We start from the raw sequence: 15,969 nt of genomic DNA, 5'->3' as shown, positions 1-15,969 counted from the left end.
GAATTACCAGCTCCACCCAATCATAGCAGCTGAATACGAGTTGGCCCCGCCCACACCCAGTCGCGCCATGTTGGAGGTGGCACTGGGAAGCTCTGGGACGCGTATTAACTTTTTCCACCCCACTTTTGCCCTATTCAGCATTTCCAGTCACCTGATTGGTTGTTTGTGTTGGCACAATTCCGCAACCTGATTGGTTATTTGGGTTGACTGATTCACTAAACAACCAATCAGGTTGCAGGAATTGCTGAAAAGGGCAGAAGTGGTGTGGAAAAAGTTACTATGCCTCTGGAGGGACTGAGCTGACGGTAGTGACGTAGTGGTTGTTGTGGTTACCAGAGAAGCGAAGAAATCTGCCTGCTAGAGATGCCCATTAGGGTAACGCGAGCGCCCAGTGATCCGATGTGCCCGGCTGAAGAGGAGTATGACGACAGCGGGTGAGTGTGTGACAGTGCCCCTGGCTCTGCTATGTGTCGTGACAGTAGATCCTGCCCGAGCCCCCGGGACGTCACACGGAGCAGGAGAGGATTACTACAGCCGGCTGCCCCGTTACTCTCCAAGGGTTTGTTTGTTTTTAGCATTTTCAATAATAAAACATCCAGATAAACAAAGAATGTGCAGAGTGATCTAGGAAGGGGGTGTGCGGGGGCATCTATGGGGGCTGTCAGGTGGAGCACTGCCTAAACTGCAGGCAGCATGCTACAGAGCAGGAGGAGCCGAGCAGATTGTATATAGTTTATGGGGAAACATTCAGTATAACTTGTGCTTTATTCATTTATATCTCTGCTCATCCTGAGCTGAACAGTCCAGTGGGCGGAGCTATCAGTGATTGGTTGCCTCCTCTGTATGTACAATCATGCACAGATAGCTGTCAATCACTGATAGCTCCGCCCATTGGACTGTTCAGCTCAGGATGAGCCTATATAACAATCTGCTCGGCTCCTCCTGCTCTATAGCATGCTGCCTGCAGTTTAGACAAAATGTTCAAGCTGACAGACTTTCTTTAAGCACTTATTTGGATCTCAACTAAGATTCCAGCATTATATATCCCTCCTCTAAGACCCCATACAGTTATAAATCATACATTTTGAACGTATAAACAACCACGTCAAACATGTTAATCCCCCCACCCTCTGATGGACAGCTGATATACAACTTGCTTACGGTTTTAGAATAATCCGTTATGTATCAGTCAGCTCTTTAATCCCCCCATAGAACCTGCTTTCTCTGCAGATAAATACCAGGCAGTATATTGAAAAGAGCTCATAAGGTCGTTATTTGTTCGGACAGCAACTCCTCTACAAGGCTGGGTTCACACGGGGCAGAATTGCTGCGGAATTTCCGTGTATGTGGCAGGGCCGCTAGTTTGTTAGCGCGTGTATTGTTGCGTATTATATGCGGTTTTCTGCATGTAATTTCCGCAGGTTATGAAATCCACAGCGCTTTTACAGTATTTCCAGCCTTTTCAGACGTGGTTTTTGCTAGTTGCATTGAGGCCTATGGACAAAAAACTGCCACGGAAACGTCCGAAGAATTGACATGCTGCGTCTTTAAAAAAGCGCAATACAACAACAGAGTTCCACACTGTGAGAACAGTTTTTTTGCCAAAACACGTTGACTTTGGCTTGCACTGCAAACGCAGCAGTTTGTCTGTCCTGTGGATCTGCAACAGCAAAACGCGGCAATTCCGCCCGGTGTGAACACAGCCTTAGTATTCTCCACATTTGGGAACAATGTAGCAGCGTGTGTTTCTTTATATGTCTCTGCTTCAAGTTTGTCTATCTCTAGAAAATACCTAACTTTATATGGTCACCTCTTGCACCGATGGAACTTCAGGCCAAAGCCAATTAGTCACCATGCCCCATTTGGCTACCAATAATATGACATGAACCATACTGGCAACCTTACGGCTGGCTGTCCACGGGCGTAGCGTTTTCCCGCAGCGGATTTCCGCCACGGGAGAATGCTAAAGTCACTGTCATTTTCCATGATGAACCTATAGGTTCATCACGGAAAATCGCAGCATGCCGCAATTTTTATACACGAGTGGAAAATCGCAGTGATTTTCCGCTCGTGTACATCGGCTGCACTTGCCATAGTCATCCTATGGAAAGTGTTCATTGCATTACCCACGTGCGGTATATTGCAGCGGATAACGCAATGGAATATTAACCATGGACAGGAGGCCTAAAGCAGTTTTATTAGATTCACAAGTTATCTCATATCCACAGGATAGAGGGTAACTTGCTGATTAGTGGCGGTCCTGTTCCCCCATTCTCTTCACTGCACTCGCTGTGAGGGTACAACCCCCTTAATGGTATGCAGCATATAATAAAGTAGAATGAATTTCTTATGCTGTTCTTCTTTCCTGTAGTCCAAACAGCCGCACATATACATATGGGGGATATTTACCATGTACTTTGGACAGGTGACACAAAGACTTAATTCAAATTTTGAACAAACCCTATAAAAAGTACTTTAGCTCCTTCCCCTTATGTAGTTTTAGAGACTACAATGAGATGTAGAAGAACACTTTATTAGGAGGGAAGTTATGTGCTGCTGTTTGGACTAGAAGAATAGCGTAATAAATAGTCTTTCCTGGGCGTTCTGCAGCAGCACATATACATATGGGGATATATAGCCAGATCCATTAAAGGTGTATAACAGTAAGGAGACTTTTCTCAAATTTTCAACCATCCACTAGTTGGGTGAAAACTGATAAATCAGTGGTGGTCTGACCGATGGGACCCTCACCAATCCCGAGAACAGGGGTGCCTTTCGCCCCACTTCTTGTCACTTTTGCATTGCTGTTGCAACCAGAGTGACATCACTACGAATGGAGTGCTGGCTATGCATGCGTTGTGCCGCTCCATTCACAGTCTGCAGCACTATTTGTTGGGAAATGGGAAAAACCAGGAAATGTTGAATTACCTTTTTCTGCTTCAAAAACGGAACAGAGAAATGCAATTGTGACTAAAAGGCCTAATGCAGGTGTGAACGTACCCTTAGAACATAAAAAATATGCTATGTTTGGAAAACCGTACACTGTGCGCGAGAGATTAGTGGTGTAGACAGTTGGCAGAGTTGCCACAAGCTTTCAATGTGTATGGGCTATGTATCTGACCGATAATTACGTTTGAATATGGATAGGACAGCGCCTTCAGGATGGCAGTGAAGTGTGGATAAAGAACAAAAATGGCGCAAGCTGGAAGGCTCCCAATGAAGGACCAACCTGCTAGCGCCTGGGGTCCTGGCAAGCTTTAGAATGTAGATCCCTATGTTCAATAGGACATCCGTAGTCACGGAGAGCAGCAGAAGATAACCCACACCAAGGAAGAGAATGGGTGAAAGAATATATGTCAGCAATAAACAAAAATACTCTCTGTGCTCATGGGAATTTGTAAGGAATATTGAAAAGTCTTGTATCAAGAGGAAGGGGTTAATCTTATTGGAAAAAAAACCCTCTTTAAGACTCAATAGCCCGAATGTGAAAGAAATACCCGACAGTTCCGGATAGGTGTCTCTCTAGGAATAAGGCTTTAATCTTCACACAATAAAGTGCAGTACGTATAACGCGTTTCAGCGCTCCGAGGCGCCCTTCTCAAGTGTACTATAATTAAGTTTGTAATGAACACTCAAGCATAATATCAGTCACCACATTTGTTACATTTCCAATACAAAGATATAATAATAGGCTTAAAACATAAATGGATAAAACATTATTGTTTAGAAGTTACTTCTCAGTTGCCACATGCTACAGGAACTGCACATGGATGGCACACAAGCCAATCACTGCCTGCAGCATGTAAGGCCGGTAAACTCCCAGGGAGTTAAAGCTGAACACCACACAACTGAATATCTGTGTTTGTGTACAATGGGGGCTGCAGCTGCAGTTACAAGCATCAGCCACTACAACAGCGTTGGAGCAGTAGCTTCCACTCTGACTGCTGTGTGTAGCCGTGCTAACAGTGGATGCCCGAGCTGATTGGCCAGAATCCCGAGTTATTCAACCCCGGCTATTCAGCTATTGATGACCTATTATGAGGATAAATCATCAATAGTATTTTGCCTGGAAAACCCCTTTAATGTTTGAAAAAATACTTATTTTCTTAGTTCGGGCCATATATATACTATAAACGCTTATTTCATCAAAGTAATATTTAATCCAGGAGTTTTAAATATAGAGGGATGTGCATGTAGGGGGCCTCAGGGCCTGTACTGGATGTGTATGTAGAGTGGCCCCAGGGCCTGTACTAGATGTGTATGTAGAGGGGCCCCATGGCCTGTACTAGATGTGTATGTAGAGGGGCCTCAGGGCCTGTACTAGATGTGTATGAACAGGGGCCCCAGGGTGTGTAGTGGATGTGTATGTAGAGTGGCCCTAGGGCGTGTAGTGTATGTGTATGTAGAGGTGTCCCAGGGCCTGTAGTGGATGTGTATGTAGAGGGGCCCTAGGGCCTGTACTGGATGTATGCAGGAGGGCTGGATATGGAAGTCACTGAGTATTGTTTACAATTTCCTCTGCAGGGAATATTCGTGTATCACATGGACTGGGGGCCCGCGGAGAGTCCCTGTACTGGTGTTTCATGCAGAATCTGTTCTATCTAAGGAACCGTCGCTGCGTGCGGTGGGTGGTAAGTAGGACGGCACCCCTGTATCTGTCGCTGTTCTGTGGTCTCGGGTGGTTGGCTGCCTGTGACCATCTCCCCATGTCCTTGCCTTTCTCTCCGCAGACCACCACCATCTGGCTTACAAGATGGTGCGCACGGACAGCCGCCTGGTACGCAGCATCCTCTCGGCACACGGCTTCCAGGAGGTGAGTGGCAGCATCCTACTGAGCACATTATGTGAAGCATCCACCCTGTACACTGCTAACATCATTCTGCTCTCTCCAGGTCAGTGCCAACAGCAATGATTTCAACCTGATGTGGACAGGATCTCACATAAAGCCTCACCTTATGCGCAGCCTGGCCAGCTTCCAGAAGGTCAACCATTTTCCAAGGTACAAATGATTGTGGGGGGAGGGGGGGGGGGGTAATAGGCTGAACTGGATGGACATATGTCTTTTTTCGGCCTTACTTGCTATGTTACTGTTAGAGGGCATTGTCAGAACCGGCAACTCTCGGGGCCGCCGTGCCCGCACCACCGGTCCGGCCACCCGGGGTGCAGGTGCGCGGCGCAGAGGTACCCCGGTTCTTGTGATCTCCCCGGGCCGCTGTAAGACTGGTCGCCGCCGGGTTGCTAGGGAGGCAGCTGGTGCTTCTAGTGTCCTGACTACCAGGCTGGCTTCCCTAGTAACTGTCTGTGCAGCTAGACTGGGGGCGTGTCCCCAGCACCGCCCTGATTAGCCCTGCTGCTGTCAGGCTCCCCGCCCCAATCAGCTTCTGGGGCGGGAGCGCTGACAGCATTTAAATAGGTGTGTTTTCCTCTCAGGCCTCGCCAGTGTTAGTTTGGTTCTCCAGCTGCACCCGCGTTTATCCTGACTGCTCTTGTGACCTCGGCTTTTCTGACACCTGCTTTTGGACTTGACTACGTTTTTGCCTGACCCCTCCGTACTGCGTACCCTCTTGTTGCCTACCCGGATTGTCTGACCATTCTACCGTTGCTTGTCTCAGTGTCTGTTTGTCTCCCGTGTCCCGCTTCCCTAGTGAGGGTAGGGACCGTCGCCCAGTTGTCGCCCTGGGGGTTAGCCCAGGGGGGCAAGTAGGCAGGGACAGGGGTTGCGGGATATCTCAGGGACCCCCATATCCCGGACACTGTCCTGACAGTAACACTGGCCGAACTAAGGTCAGACCCTTGCATCCGCCCGGCAACTTTGAGCCCCTCGATGGAGGCCGTGGCGGCTGTAGCGAACCAGGTCCAGGTCCTTACGACCCTTGCCCAGGACCTAACAGCCCGCTTGCAGCCACGGGAACAAGTGGCAGCTGCAGGTCCCATGCAGCCCTCGTCCGCTCCAGGAACGATGTCAGAACCTCGAGCCACGCTTCCGGATTGCTTCTCCGGAGAGAGAGATCAGTTTTTTGCATTTAGAGAGAGCTGCAAGCTCTACTTTGATCTCCGCCCCCACTCCTCTGGTACTGAATACCAGAAAGTGGGAATCGTAATTACCCGCCTGAGGGGAGAGCCCCAAAATTGGGCTTTCTCGCTACCAGCTGGCTCTCCAGCCCGACTATCCCTTGACGCCTTTTTTTCCGCCCTGGGTCAAATTTATGACGAACCCGACCGGGCGGGCTACGCAGTCTCCAAACTTCTGGCCCTGCGCCAGGGTTGTAAGATGGCGGAGGACTACTGTTCCCAATTCCGTCAACATTGTACGGAATCCCGGTGGAACGATGCCGCCCTAAAAGACTTATTTTTGACCGGTCTGTCTGAGGGTCTCAAGGACCTACTTGTGGCCCACCCAGAGCCTAAAACCCTGGAGCAAGCCATGTCGCTGGCTATTCGAGCCGACCGACGTTTGAGGGCCAGACACGCCGCTCGGACCACCCCACTCCCCACGTCTACTTCTTCGACTGACCCGACCTTTTACCCTCCCACCACCGAGGCCATGGAGCTGGGAGCCGTGAACCCCGAGCAACGACGGGAACACCGCCTGAAGAAGAACCTCTGCTTCTACTGTGGGGAGCCGGGTCACCGCATTGCTACCTGCGCTAAGAAGCCACGGCAGGAAGAACTCCCGCTCCTAGGCAGTTGTCGGGGGGACTGTCTAGGAGCCAAGGTACTCCCTGTGTTGTCCAAAATGTTAGTGCCTTGCACCCTAGAATTTCATGCTTTCCACCGTACTGGGCAAGCCTTTGTTGATTCGGGGGCTGCGGCTAATTTCGTTAACTTTAATTTCGTTGCTCAACTGTCCGGGGTTTTGTTACGTTTAGAAACTCCGATTCTGGTTTCAGGAGTGGACTCCACTCCTTTGCAAGCAGGGGTGGTTAATCTGGTGACCCCTGAAGTAAGGTTTACTATAGGAGCCTTACACGTGGAAACCTGCACCTTTCTAGTGATGAGAGATTTGTCTGTGGACGTCGTCCTAGGCCTCCCCTGGCTCCGGGAGCACAACCCGGTAGTAAATTGGGACACGTTGGAACTGGTAAAGTGGGGTCCCCGCTGTGCCAACCACCTTTGTGCGGTGAAGGTGGGAATCTCCACCTGCGAGGGGAGCCCCCTACCAGAATACCTCTCCGAGTTTTCTGACGTGTTCTCCAAACAATTATCTGAAGCTCTGCCCCCTCATAGGGAATGGGACTGTAAAATAGACTTGATTCCTGGGGCCAAACTTCCTAAGGGCCGCATTTATAACGTTACGGTTCCAGAGAGAGAATCCATGAGGGACTACATCCAGGACAGCCTGGCCAAGGGGCACATCCGGCCCTCAGAATCCCCGGTGGGTGCCGGGTTTTTCTTCGTTGAGAAGAAGGATGGGGGTCTCCGGCCCTGTATTGACTATAGAGAGCTAAATAAAATCACAGTCCGAAACCAGTATGCTCTTCCACTCATTCCTGACCTCCTCAACCAGGTCGCTGGTGCCCGATGGTTTTCCAAACTTGATCTCAGGGGAGCATACAACCTCATCCGCATTCGGGAGGGGGATGAGTGGAAAACCGCCTTCAATACGCCCCTCGGGCATTTTGAATACCTAGTTATGCCTTTTGGATTGTGTAACGCCCCCGCCATTTTTCAGGGGTACATGAACTCAGTGTTTCAGGATATCATGGGGGTGTTCGTGGTTGTATATCTAGACGACATTTTGATTTTTTTCCTCCGACTTGCCGAGTCACCATACTCACGTTCAGACTGTGCTAGCTCGACTCAGACATAACAAGCTGTTTGCTAAACTCGAGAAATGTGTTTTCGGGGTACAAAAGATATCATTTTTGGGGTATATCATCACGCCATGCGACTTCCAGATGGATCCTGAAAAGGTGAAGGCCATCACGGAGTGGGCCCAGCCAGGGTCGTTGAAAGCCCTTCAACGCTTCCTCGGCTTCGCCAACTACTATCGCAAATTCATTAAAGACTTCTCCGTGGTGGCTAAACCTCTAACGGACCTCACCAGAAAGGGGGCAGATGTGAGGACCTGGTCTTCTGAGGCTCTGAGGGCCTTCAATACCCTAAAGGCGGCGTTCTCGTCTGCACCTGTCCTAGTACAACCGGATCTGTCCAGTCCTTTTGTGGTGGAGGTAGATGCCTCTGAGTTTGGTGTGGGAGCGGTACTGTCCCAAGGTCCCTCCACTCTCACCAACCTTAGACCGTGTGCCTATTTTTCTAGGAAGTTTTCGTCCACCGAACGGAACTATGATATAGGCAACCGGGAATTGCTGGCGATTAAGTGGGCTTTTGAAGAGTGGAGGCATTTTTTGGAAGGAGCCCATCACCAGATTACGGTACTCACTGACCATAAAAACCTCACTTATCTAGATTCCGCTAAGAGGTTAAATGCTCGGCAAGCCCGCTGGGCCTTGTTTTTCTCTCGGTTCAATTTTGTTGTTACCTATAGACCCGGTTCTAAGAATGTCAAGGCTGATGCCCTGTCTAGGAGTTTTGGTTCTCCGGAACCTTCCGAGCCGGAGCCTGAGAGCATTCTCTCCCCTGGGGTGGTCCTCGCTGCTGTCTCCTCCGACCTTTCACCTCTCATTCACGCCGCTCAACAATCTGCTCCTGAAGCCCTTCCGGAAGGCAAATTATTTGTCCCGTTGTCACTGAGATTGAAAGTGTTAGAGGAGACACATGCTTCAGTCCTAGCTGGACACCCCGGTATCAGGGGTACTCTGGAGTTAGCGGCCAGACTCTATTGGTGGCCGCACATGGCCAAGGATGTACGGGTATTTGTGTCCGCGTGCCCGGTTTGCGCAAGGGGGAAGAACCTCAGGAGACGTCCTGAGGGGCCTCTTCTGCCCTTGCCCATTCCGTCCAGGCCATGGTCCCAGTTGTCCATGGATTTTATTACTGATCTGCCATCCTCGCTGGGGAATACGGTCATTTGGGTAATAGTTGACCGTTTCTCCAAAATGTCTCATTTTGTTCCACTTGGCAAGTTGCCTAACGCCAAACTTTTGTCTGAGATGTTCATCAAGGAGATTGTTCGGTTACATGGGATCCCCGAGGATATTGTGTCTGATAGAGGGGTTCAGTTCGTCGCTCGCTTCTGGCGAGCCTTCTGTAAAAATCTAAACGTTAATTTGTCCTTTTCCTCCGCTTTCCATCCCGAGAGTAACGGACAAACGGAACGGATGAACCAAGAACTTATCCAGTATCTGCGACTGTTTGTCTCTGATAACCAGCATCAGTGGGCCAACTACTTACCTCTCGCCGAATTTGCTATTAACAACCATGGTAACTCGTCGACCCAACTGTCACCTTTTTTTTTGTAACTATGGGTTCCATCCCCGGTTCTCGCTTTCTACTCCTTTGGTCTCGAACAATCCGGCCGCCGACATATCCGCCGAAGAACTGTGCACAGTTTGGGCCCAGGTTCGTAAGAACCTTCAGGGTTCCCAAGAGAAACTGCGTAAATACGCAAATAAAAGACGTACTATCTCTGCACCTTTTGTGGTCGGGGAGCAGGTTTTATTATCATCTAAGAATCTGAGACTTAAGGTTCCCTCCCTGAAACTTGCTCCTCGGTTCATTGGCCCATTTACGGTTTCTCAGGTTATCAACCCGGTGTCATATAAGTTGGCACTTCCTGACCCCTGGAAGGTCCACAAGGTTTTTCACAAGAACTTGCTTAAGAAGTATGTGACTCCAGTTCTCCCCACCCAGAACCCGCCTCCTCCCTCTCTGGTACAGGGGGAACTGGAGTATGAAGTAGAAAGGCTTGTGGATGCCCGACGGGTTAGAGGTGGGCTGCAGTACCTGGTCCACTGGAGAGGATTTGGCCCTGAGGATAGGACGTGGGTCCCTGCCAGGGACGTTCATGCGCCACGCCTAGTCCAGGCATTCCACAGGGCTTTCCCGCTTAAGCCCGCACCTGGCCATGGGGGTCCGGTGTACCCCCGTAGAAGGGGGGGTACTGTCAGAACCGGCAACTCTCGGGGCCGCCGTGCCCGCACCACCGGTCCGGCCACCCGGGGTGCAGGTGCGCGGCGCAGAGGTACCCCGGTTCTTGTGATCTCCCCGGGCCGCTGTAAGACTGGTCGCCGCCGGGTTGCTAGGGAGGCAGCTGGTGCTTCTAGTGTCCTGACTACCAGGCTGGCTTCCCTAGTAACTGTCTGTGCAGCTAGACTGGGGGCGTGTCCCCAGCACCGCCCTGATTAGCCCTGCTGCTGTCAGGCTCCCCGCCCCAATCAGCTTCTGGGGCGGGAGCGCTGACAGCATTTAAATAGGTGTGTTTTCCTCTCAGGCCTCGCCAGTGTTAGTTTGGTTCTCCAGCTGCACCCGCGTTTATCCTGACTGCTCTTGTGACCTCGGCTTTTCTGACACCTGCTTTTGGACTTGACTACGTTTTTGCCTGACCCCTCCGTACTGCGTACCCTCTTGTTGCCTACCCGGATTGTCTGACCATTCTACCGTTGCTTGTCTCAGTGTCTGTTTGTCTCCCGTGTCCCGCTTCCCTAGTGAGGGTAGGGACCGTCGCCCAGTTGTCGCCCTGGGGGTTAGCCCAGGGGGGCAAGTAGGCAGGGACAGGGGTTGCGGGATATCTCAGGGACCCCCATATCCCGGACACTGTCCTGACAGGCATAGTGTGATGTAGAACAACCCCATTTTCTGAAGTCCTGGCTGCAGGAGAAAGGGGTCTGTCCTGCATTTCTTCTGCTTCCTGTCCATTCCTGTGCCCAGCTCATCCTCCTATCCTTTTCTGGTAAAACGGTAGCCTTGGGCCATGTCAGGTAGTTAATGCATCACTATTCTAGTTATCATTTGGTGATGTGTCTGCAGTTTCTGATTGGAGCGTATAGCTCTGACACAGGGTCCTGCTCAATGGTGGTCAGTTCCTGGTCTTGTTCCTCACATGTGTTGACCAGAGTCTACAAGGGCTCTGCATTATTCACTGTGAGTTTCTGCCACAGGTCTTATGAACTGACCCGCAAAGATCGACTCTACAAAAATATGCAGCGGATGCAGCAAACACATGGAATGCGCAACTTCAACTTACTTCCGCAGACCTACTTGTTGCCAGGAGAGTACCAGGAGTTCTGCAGTAAGTGCCCGGTGGGAAAGGAGTGACCTGAAGCCCCCTCTACAGCCTTCACCATTATTCATAAAGCTACCATGTGACTTCTCTCCAGAACCACAAAATATCCAAGAGTAATGTTTCTGATTATACATTGTGTTGTTCCATAGATGCCTTTTCAAAGGATCGTGGCCCCTGGATTGTGAAGCCTGTGGCGTCGTCACGCGGACGTGGTGTTTATTTAGTTAACTCTGTATGTAGTCGCTGTCTCTCGGCCAGTCTGTCACTCTACTTTCTCCATTCTTTTGGTTTGTCAGTGGTCTCTCTTCTCTATTGCAGCCATCTCAGATCAATGTGGAGGAGAATCTCCTAGTGTCTCGCTACGTCAGTAACCCACTGCTGATAGATGGTGAGTATCTGATCTTGGTCATGTTGGGATTTGGAGGTGGAGGATTTTCTGCCTCGACTTATGAATCTTCATTACAGAAAATATTAGGGCATTCCAGAGCAGCTCTTGCTAACTGCTGAGCAGTAGGGGAAGGTAAATGAGGGATCACCATGCAGGTAACCCATATTTACTTATAGGGTTCAAGTTTGATGTTCGGCTGTATGTGCTAATCACCTCCTATGATCCGCTGGTCATATATCTGTATGAAGAGGGTCTCACTAGGTAAGTCGCCTAGTTAAGATATCAAGCTGTGCCGACATCTGGTTCTTCTCCCCATACCATGATGGTCTCTGGTTCTTGCCCCACCAAGTGGAATCCTCTGGTTCTCACACTTTGTCAAGCTCTCTTTTTCTCTGCACTGTTGAAGGTTTGCTACTGTGCGATATGATCGGGCTATCAAGAATATAAAGAACCAGTTCATGCATTTGACAAATTACAGTGTGAATAAGAGGAGCACAGACTATGTGAGGTACGAGGCGCTGTATGTGGTCGCGGATTGTACCCCATAAATTGGTCCGATTATTCATTCACATTTGTCTTCCTTTAGTTGTGATGACCCTGAAGTGGAGGATTATGGGAATAAATGGAGTATGAGTGCCATGCTGAGATATTTGAAGCAGGAAGGGAAGGACACAGCTGGTAAGAAAGAAAGCTTTTTTTTTTATACCCGCTACCTTCCATATTTTCACCCTGCACCTAAGATGCCATTATGATGGGTCTGTATGTCATTCAGGTGACCATTGATGACTCCTCTGTCACTTGCTTCTACTTCTTAATGACCTTTATGATTTCTTCCTTTCTATTTTGCCCCTTACTCTTCGAGTGTGACTCCTCCCTGACTCTCTTGCTCCTCCCTCTCTCTCTGTGACTCGTCTAGCTATGCTGCTCCTCCCTCTTTCTCTCAGGACTCCTCCTTGTCTTTTTTTCCCCTCCCTCTGTCTCAGTGACAACTATCTATTTGTTTTGCTTCTGTATAGCAGTCTCTCACACTTTTTCTCTGTCACTCTTTCTCTGTTTCGCATTATATGTATTTCTTATTTGCTTTTTCTCACCCGTTCTTTCACTTGTCTTCTCTCTCCTTCTCTCTACCCCCATGTAATGTTAATACCCCTCTGCTGCTCTGATTGGCTGTATTGGTCTTATTCTTTGCAGCCCTCATGTCTCAGGTGGAGGATCTTATCATTAAGACAGTCATCTCAGGGGAACTTCCAATAGCCACAGCCTGCAAGTCCTTCCAGACCCACAAAGGAAACTGCTTTGGTGAGTCCCTATTAGTAGGAGATGGGAATAGTACACTCTGGTGGTTGTGATGCAGTAACCCCTTTTTCGTGGCCTGTAGAGCTCTATGGGTTTGATGTGCTGTTCGATGGGAATCTCAGACCTTGGCTCCTAGAAGTCAATCTATCTCCATCTCTGGCCTGGTAAGAACATCTCCTTAAACTTCCCCTTAGTCCCACCCAACAATCCATATCTGTCATTCCTATCACTAATGCATCCAATTCTGCTGGTAGTGACGCCCCTCTGGATATGAAGGTGAAGGCTAGTATGATCTCTGACATGCTGACATTGATTGGTGAGTATGGATGATGCATTTGCAGACATCAGTGGGAGACAATGCTGTAACTGATGGGACATCTCTACTGTCTCTGTAGGTGTGGAGTGTCAGGATCCTCAACAGAGGCAGGGACGTGAGAAACGGGTCCCCAGGCCGCAGGTCAGCACACGCTGTGCTTAAAATTAATTGCTACCTTTTCTCATAGAAGACACATACTGTAAGTGATCAGTTCTCTTTGTCTCCTCAGCAGCGCCCCCTTTCTGCCAGTGACATTGACACAAGGCTGCACCTTGGAAGCAGAGAGAAGAATGGACGAACCAGTGTCCTAGGGCTGTCCACAGAGGAGGTCTGTTCTGTGTCTGTCTGCAACATCCAGTATATTCTATACGGCCATTATTTAGAAACCAGTTGGGGGTCATTTTAGTTAATGCCAAATCCGTGCACCTATCAACCTTCGTATATGCCAGTCTTCCACAGTAATAATCTTCAGTGCTCCTTTATACTGCAGTCTTTTTTACTTCTTTCGCATTGTACAATCCCAGCACTGACCAGGGGTGGGATTCAGATTTTTAACAACAGATCCCCTACTTGACTGACTAAAATATGCACACGAAGAGTTAACGGCATAGCGTGCTGCAAGAAATTATCTCTAAACTAATATCAAATAAAAACAATTATTATACTCCATATTATTGTAATAATTTAATTAAGGATTGTTCCACAAAGATTATTCTTTATATTTAAATCCAGCCCATGATTCTAACCCTTTTTTGCATTTATACTCATAAAAAATGTTCATATCCTGAGATATTCCAGGACTAATATTAGAATAGTGATCACAAGAGTGAGCATGTGAGACCACCCTGGAGCATTTACTGAGGTGGATACATAATCGAAACAGCAGATGGCGCTATTCCAACATTAGTCCTGGAATATCTGGCTATATAAACATATTTTCAATAATGGACAACTCTTTCAAAACTAGAAGGAAGTGCATTAAACAGCATAAATACAGCAACAGAACCAAGCTCATAAAATAAATAGTGCACCAGAACCAACCTAATAACATAAATGCAGCAACAAAACAAACCTCATAACTAGAGATGAGCGAGTATACTCGCTAAAGGCAATTGCTCGAACTAGCATTGCCTTTAGCGAGTACCTGCCCGCTCGAGACTGAAGGTTCGGGTGCCGGCGGCGGGCAGGGAGCTGCGGGGGAGAGCGGGGCGGAACGGAGGGGAGATCTCTCTCTCCCTGTCTCCCCCCCAATCCCTCCAGCTGACTGCCGCTACTCACCGCTCCCCCGCGCCGGCACCCGAACCTTCAGTCTCGAGCGGGCAGGTACTCGATAAAGGCAATGCTAGTTCGAGCAATTGCCTATAGCGAGTATACTCGCTCATCTCTACTCATAACATAAATAAAGCACCAAAACTAAGATCAATAAAAAGATGAATTGAAATTAAAGTTAGTCCCTGCTACAGAGATTTGTACCTTGTGATACTACACCTCCTGGCACGACCTGAAGAAATAAATGCTGGGAATTGCTTATTCACAAACAGTGGCTACAGGACTGATCAGATGCAGTATGTGCAAGAATCAACAGTGACAATCCACACTGTGCCACTTGAATAATTAGGAAGCCATACTGTGTCCTATGAGTATTTAAATGGGTTCTCCAGAACTCTTACTATTGATGACCTATCCTCAGTATAGGTCATCAATTATTGATCGTGGGATCTGCCGTTTGGGATCCCCGCTGATCCCCTTACCCACTGTCAGTGTGGACAGCATTGAAAGCAGATAGCACTGTCCCTATTGCAACGGCCCAGTTTGATACTGCAGGCACAGCTTCCATTGGATTTAAAGTGAGTTATGTCTATAGTGCCGAACCAGCCTGCTGCACTATCTTCTTCATGGGAATCATTTGATCAGCTGGGATCCCAAATGGCATATTCCCGCCGATCAACAATGAGGATAGATCATCAATAGTAAAAGTCCCAATAGCAAAGGCTGACGAGTGCAGTGTCTCGATCATATAGTATACATAGATTCACAGTGTGGAGAACTTCTGTCTATCTGCACTGCTCTCTATACTGTATGATTGAGACATTGCACTGTCAGCAATAATCATTCATCTCCTCCTTCCATTGCTGTAACATGAAGTGTTATCATCAACACCCCACCCTACAAGAAACTAGTAGTTTCACATCTCCTCCTGCCCCACCATCCTCCAGCTTACAGTATGTTTGAACATACTGTAAGCACAGCAAGAAAATGGTTGAACATTTTTTAATGAAAACCAATTAGAAAAATGTTCTCTATCTTAATATATATATATTTTTGAATAAATCAAATGAAGATGCCCATTGCCAATCCCAGCTATCCCTGGCTTTGTGTGCCGGCTGTTATTGTAACAACTGTTTGCGGAGAACCAGCTGAATAACGCCCCTCCATAATATGCAGCCAAAGACCCATCTACCCCTCAAATGCCCCCAAACACCCAATCTGCCCTGCGCCTTGCACTCACTATCCTTTCTAACACTCCCCTTTCTCGCTGTTCATATTTCCAGGTAAAGATCTTACGTAGGCTGCAGGATGAGGAAGTGAGACGCGGTGGTTTTGTCCGCATTTTCCCCAGACAAGATACGTGGATGCTGTACAGGTGAGTCCTCTATACCTTAGAGCAAATTTGTCATTCTTCTGCCTTCTGACCTGATTCCCTGTGATATTCATGCAGCTCCTTCCTGGAACATAAGACATCTCTGAATTACATGCTGGCGACTCACCTATTCACAAACAGGTAGGTTCAAGCTCCTGGTTTATTGTCTGTGTTGCTGATGCGGTATGTGGAGTTATTATCCT

The 15,969-nt window shown here is 48.6% G+C and overlaps 1 protein-coding gene across 2 annotated transcripts in view; it reads left to right on the top strand.

The window, feature by feature from the left end:
- The first annotated feature begins 324 nt into the window (after window positions 1-324).
- TTLL5 (tubulin tyrosine ligase like 5) overlaps window positions 325-15,969 on the top strand; it is a 29,114-nt gene continuing 13,469 nt past the window's right edge. The window contains exons 1-17 of one of the 2 annotated variants that reach the window (XM_066607655.1): window positions 325-434; window positions 4,525-4,631; window positions 4,731-4,813; window positions 4,893-4,999; window positions 11,001-11,131; window positions 11,275-11,357; window positions 11,444-11,513; window positions 11,690-11,774; window positions 11,920-12,021; window positions 12,100-12,191; window positions 12,705-12,812; window positions 12,892-12,973; window positions 13,064-13,125; window positions 13,205-13,266; window positions 13,358-13,453; window positions 15,678-15,769; window positions 15,845-15,907. In XM_066607655.1, the coding sequence (XP_066463752.1) occupies window positions 364-434; window positions 4,525-4,631; window positions 4,731-4,813; window positions 4,893-4,999; window positions 11,001-11,131; window positions 11,275-11,357; window positions 11,444-11,513; window positions 11,690-11,774; window positions 11,920-12,021; window positions 12,100-12,191; window positions 12,705-12,812; window positions 12,892-12,973; window positions 13,064-13,125; window positions 13,205-13,266; window positions 13,358-13,453; window positions 15,678-15,769; window positions 15,845-15,907 (1,496 nt within the window). In that variant the 5' untranslated portion in view covers window positions 325-363. Of the gene's footprint in view, window positions 435-4,524; window positions 4,632-4,730; window positions 4,814-4,892; window positions 5,000-11,000; window positions 11,132-11,274; window positions 11,358-11,443; window positions 11,514-11,689; window positions 11,775-11,919; window positions 12,022-12,099; window positions 12,192-12,704; window positions 12,813-12,891; window positions 12,974-13,063; window positions 13,126-13,204; window positions 13,267-13,354; window positions 13,454-15,677; window positions 15,770-15,844; window positions 15,908-15,969 lie in introns of both variants that reach the window. The other variant, XM_066607654.1, reaches the window with a different exon arrangement.

Source organism: Eleutherodactylus coqui, chromosome 6 (assembly GCF_035609145.1).
Source record: "Eleutherodactylus coqui strain aEleCoq1 chromosome 6, aEleCoq1.hap1, whole genome shotgun sequence".
Taxonomy (NCBI): domain Eukaryota; kingdom Metazoa; phylum Chordata; class Amphibia; order Anura; family Eleutherodactylidae; genus Eleutherodactylus; species Eleutherodactylus coqui.
The sequence above is the reverse complement of the archived record's forward strand: the minus strand, read 5'-3'. Positions and strand labels throughout refer to the sequence as shown.